At 44.3% G+C, this 5,423-nt stretch overlaps 1 protein-coding gene across 1 annotated transcript; it reads left to right on the top strand.

Annotated features, from left to right (window-relative positions):
- The first annotated feature begins 1,131 nt into the window (after nt 1–1,131).
- LOC123040490 (uncharacterized) lies at nt 1,132–2,726 on the top strand. Its single transcript, XM_044463327.1, has 3 exons — nt 1,132–1,500; nt 1,639–1,821; nt 1,940–2,726. The coding sequence occupies exons 1-3, from the start codon at nt 1,220–1,222 to the stop codon at nt 2,139–2,141; spliced, it is 666 nt and encodes a 221-aa protein (XP_044319262.1). The 5' UTR covers nt 1,132–1,219; the 3' UTR covers nt 2,142–2,726.
- Nucleotides 2,727–5,423: the final 2,697 nt, after the last annotated feature.

Raw genomic sequence — 5,423 nt, 5'->3', positions numbered from 1 at the left:
ATTTCATGGTTCATCTAATCGGATTTCCACAAGTTAGAAAAGTAGGGCAAGCCTAACAGTATGTTTTCCTTGTTAGCGGCAACAACATTTGTACAGTAATGATCCCCTCCCTGAAAAGAATCTTGTACTGATTGTGAGCACTGAGCGGAGAGGGCTCGTGATGCACAAGGTGCACGTCCTCAGTCAACACCGCTTGCAGCGTTACCCGTACGTGCCTTTATTTCTTACTGCCACCAGATCTGAGATGCAGTGATTCTCTTGTCGGTTAGACACAGGTTCTCGTGATGCACGAGTCTCGAATAGCAAATGTTGTCATAATTATGCCATGTTAAAATGCGCAAACGGGCTGAATTATGAATATCAAATTTACAAAGGGATAGTGGGTTTTACAATTATTAAGGTTATTACTGAGAAATGTAGTTCTCAATGATCATGTGAAATTTTCAAAAACAAAAAAAAATTCTCAGAATCGAAAATTTATAAGACACCTGGGCTCTGAAGTTTGAAAATAGGCGCGATGCACGACCCTATCTCTCTTGAACATGTAGTAGTCAACTTCAGCCCTTCATTTCATGGTCCATCACATAGGATTCCACAAGTTCCCATTCAGAGGGAAATTTCATTTTAAAACGGAATCATATATACTCCCTCCGTCTCGGATCCATTTCTTCGACAAGTATTTCCGGATCAATTTCTTCGACAAGTATTTCTGAATGGAGGGAGTACCAAATTACTAGCAAGATGCACCTAAGGATCGTTGTATACTGATGATGGCCTCGAAGGAAAAATCTTATCCTGAATGTGAGCACAGAGCACATGAGCTCGTGATGCACGAGGTGTACGTCCTTAGTCAAGAAAGCATGCAGCGTTACCCGTACGTGCCTTTATTTCTTACTGCCACCAAAGCTGAGATGGAGTGATTCTGTTGCCGGTGAGAAAGGTGCTCGTGATGCACAAGGCTGAGTCAGCACCACCAGTTCTGTACTCGTATGCATCCTAGCGTCATTCGTGGTGTACATGGCTGATCCTGACATGCACAAAACATCGTGGGATGTCTCGCTCCATCTAATCCCAGACATGCTCCCATTGGCATTGGCCCTAGCTAGCGATCTATAAATACGACTCCCAACCTCCTAGTTCTCACACACAACAATCTACTAGTATCTCATAAGCCTACAACATCCCTTGAACCAGAGCCCCACCCAACTCACTAGTCACCATGGCCAATTTCCAGATAACTCCCCGCGCAGCGTTCGTGGAGAGCAATGAGCTCAACTTCCGCAGCCTGTACCTTTTCCACACTCCCCTTGGTTCAAACCAGAATCAGTCAGGCATAATAGACTCGAATGTTACTACCGGTTTGGGTGCGGCAGTCGTTAACAACTGGCCGATATGTGATGGCCCTAGCCCCGGCGCCACCGTTGTTGCGCGTGCACAAGGCCTGCATATCTATGCCGGTAACTGGCAGAATACTTTCAGCATAACATTCGAGGTTGAAAGGTACGTACGCATATGCATTCATACATGGTTATATATATATATTTGTGAAGAAATATATCTTCATGTTGATTACTTAAACTACAAATGATCATGTCATGTGCATGATATAGTTAACAACCACATCTGAACGTGATATAGGTTTAAGGGATCAACGCTTCAAGTGATGGGGATATCCGTCGAAGAAGGTGAGTGGGCTATTGTTGGTGGGACAGGACAGTTCGCTATGGCGACCGGTGTCATCTATAAAAAGTTCCATGAACAAAGGAGCGAAGGTAACATCATAGAACTCACTATCCATGGATTTTGTCCCATGGTTCACAGGTGAGATGAATAACCAACATGTACAACTACTTTTTGTCTTCACCCAAATCTTCATTAGTTTGTGTCCACATCCCTTTTATTCAAGAAAACATCACATAATTGTGTTATCATATTGTAGAGCCTTCCCACAAAGGTTGGACCATGGGGTGGAAATGGAGGCTCAGATAAAGACATCGTCGAGGCACCCAAGACGTTTAGAGAGCATCACAGTTAGCAGCGGCACTATCATTGATTCAATCAAATTTTCTTATGTCGACCAAGCTATAAGTTGTGTAATGAACTTGGTAAAGCGAGTGAAGATCCAAAGCTATGCATTGTGAACATGAAAAATTGGTAGATGGATATGATGCGATGGATTTTTCTACTAGAATAGACACGAAAAAGTGATGCAAAAGCCCACTCATCAAACATCACGAATCAATACTTGCATAACCTACAATACTACCACATGCTCACGGATCGAAGTTAAAACAAGTAGGGAGTGATGTGACTTATACCAATGGAGGGCGGTAAAAGTGGAGTTTGAGAAACAATGGAACATAATGACGTGAGAAAAATGGTGGGAAATAAAAGATATAAAATATAAAGGAGAAAGAAAGAAAGAAAGAAAATAAAAGAAATAATAGACAATAAACAAAAGATACAGGTTCGAAATAGACCTTTGTCGAGTCCCATTGTTGCCAAAGATGACCATACTAGCAGCGAAACTTTCTTTGCCGAGTACCCTACTCGACACACATTGCAACATCGTCAACGCTCTGTCAACTGTGGCGACAAGGGACACATGCCATGCACTTTGCCGAGGGCACTTGTATTTGCCGAGTTTTGTATGACGTGTACTTGGAAAATGATATCTTGGCTGAGGGCTATCTCTCTGCTGAGTTTTTTATAGACACTCGACTTTATTTTGCTTTGCTAAGAGCATCTCCAACAGCCGCCCAACGCGCGGCGCACTAAAATTCAGTTTGCAGTGTGCCGATCGCCTGCTTTGGCGCGGCAAGGAGTGCTGGCTCCAGCGGACGCGGTAAATTTGGCGCGCGCGTAGCTCCAACAGACGCGCTAAAAATGTAGTGCGCGCGAGCAACCGGCGCTTGTCATATGTTGCATTTTGGACACAAAATGAATTTCAAACATCAAAACAAAGACATGGTACAATTTAAATCACACAAACAAGTTTATGATGACATAAAGTTCCCACAAGTTCAAATTCATGCCCACAACATCATCCAATCAAGTTCAAAATCTGAACCAAGTTCATGACACAAAAGTTCCCACCAAGGAAAGGCACATCAACAATCAAGCCTCGTCCTCGTCTTCATCCTCATCTTCCTATGACTCTTCCTCATCCTCCGAAGACGATTCTTCCTCTTTCTCTTCATTGTCGCGCGCCGCATCGTCATGTGAAGCTCGGAAGGTGTTGGCAAGATCTTTAATGGCATCTTCATGCGAAGCTGTGTGAGGCACACCGGAAGACATTCTGCCCATGCCGCCCGGAGGTACTCCCATGCCTCCCATGAGAGACGCAAAACTCATGCCTCTCATGCCGGCCATGCCGCCCGGAGGTGCTCCGAAACCACCCATGCCTCCCATGGTCTCCATGGTAGCTCCAAAGCCACCCATGGCATCCATGCCGCCCATGGTAGCTCTGAAGCCATCGATGCCTCCCATGCCTCCAAGGCCACCGCCACCCATGCCGCGAATCATGGCTCTTTTTTGGATCAAGACTTCTTCATGGGCAAGATTGACATACTCCTTTTGCGCCTCATTGAGGATAGATGTGTCCATGAAGAACAAGGACTTCTCCCAATCCAACAATCTAGATCGCTCCTCCATGCCCACCGTCCTCTCCTCCAATGATACCTTCCTCTCCTCGTCCGCCACCCTCCTCTCCTCGGCCGCGACATCTTGGTTCCTTGCCATATTCCTCACCTCGTTGGCTTCTTTTCTTGCCTTCACAATAGCTTCCATTGCATTTTTGAGCTCATCATCTCCTTTCCTCTTCTTCTTTTCTTTTGCGTCTTTATTGCACCCATCCAGTCGTTTTGGCTTCGAGTATGAAACCGTGTTTGGTGTGGGTCTTCTCTTGCCGGCATCACTTAATGCCTCCTCATCATCATCATCCAAATCAATTGTTCGCCTGCGTTTGTTTATCAAATCCAAATCATCCATATCATCACGCTTCTTCCATTTCTCATCACCCTTCAATGCTTCATAACAATGAAGCAAGGTAAATGGTCTTCCTTTCTTGATCTTCCCCTTCTTGCTCTTCTTATCCTCTCCTTTGAACATGTTTTGTGCAATATTCAACTACATAAAAACAAAACAAGTTAGCACTACAAACACCAACAACAAGCATGATGAACATGGATGAAATGGCACTTATCCTATCTTCATCGTTAGTGCCACTTGGGGTTCAACTTGTTAACCGCCTTTTGTGCAGCCGCCCACTTTTGACAATCTTTGCTGATTGTCGACCACTGGGAGCAAAGAGATAAAGAGGAGCGGTCAATTCCACTCTTGTTGTGTAGATAAAAGTGCTCCTTCATCCAGTTCCAATAAGCATCTCTACTTTGATCACCTCCAACGGATGGATCCTCCGACACTTGCAAGTGCGTCGACAATGCCCTCACCATCCTCGTCCACCTCAAACTCATGGTCATCAAAATGCATGTCATTGGTTTGAGACCAATGCGAATTGTTGGAGCCAACACCCATAGTTGACATATATGCCTCATCGTTGACACTACAAAGTATATACAACAAAGCAAATAAGCTATCTATATGTATGCATTCAAGAAATAACAACAACAAAAAAGTTGGCGAAATTTTGTGCCTTTGGGGCATTTCCTCGTGTTGGAAATATGCCCTAGAGGCAATAATAAATTAGTTATTATTATATTTCCTTGTTCATGGTAATCGTTTATTATCCATGCTATAATTGTATTGAAAGGAAACTCAGATACATGTGTGGATACATAGGCAACACCATGTCCCTAGTAAGCCTCTAGTTGGCTAGCTCGTTGATCAATAGATGGTTACAGTTTCCTGACCATGGACATTGGATGTCGTTGATAACGGGATCACATCATTAGGAGAATGATGTGATGGACAAGACCCAATCCTAAGCCTAGCACAAAGATCGTAGTTCGTATGCTAAAGCTTTTCTAATGTCAAGTATCATTTCCTTAGACCATGAGATTGTGCAACTCCCGGATGCCGTAGGAATGCTTTGGGTGTACCAAATGTCATAACGTAACTGGGTGGCTATAAAGGTGCACTACAGGTATCTCTGAAAGTGTCTGATGGGTTGGCACAAATCGAGACTGGGATTTGTCACTCCGGTTGACGGAGAGGTATCTCTGGGCCCACTCGGTAGGACATCATCATAATGTGCACAATGTGACCAAGGGGTTGATCACGGGATGATGTGTTAAGGAACGAGTAAAGAGACTTGCCGGTAACGAGATTGAACAAGGTATCGGCATACCGACGATCGAATCTCGGGCAAGTACAATACCGCAAGACAAAGGGAATTGTATACGGGATCGATTGAGTCCTTGACATCGTGGTTCATCCGATGAGATCATCGTGGAACATGTGGG

The sequence above is a fragment of the Triticum aestivum genome, chromosome 2B (genome assembly GCF_018294505.1).
Source record: "Triticum aestivum cultivar Chinese Spring chromosome 2B, IWGSC CS RefSeq v2.1, whole genome shotgun sequence".
Lineage (NCBI taxonomy): Eukaryota > Viridiplantae > Streptophyta > Magnoliopsida > Poales > Poaceae > Triticum > Triticum aestivum.
The sequence above is the reverse complement of the archived record's forward strand: the minus strand, read 5'-3'. Positions and strand labels throughout refer to the sequence as shown.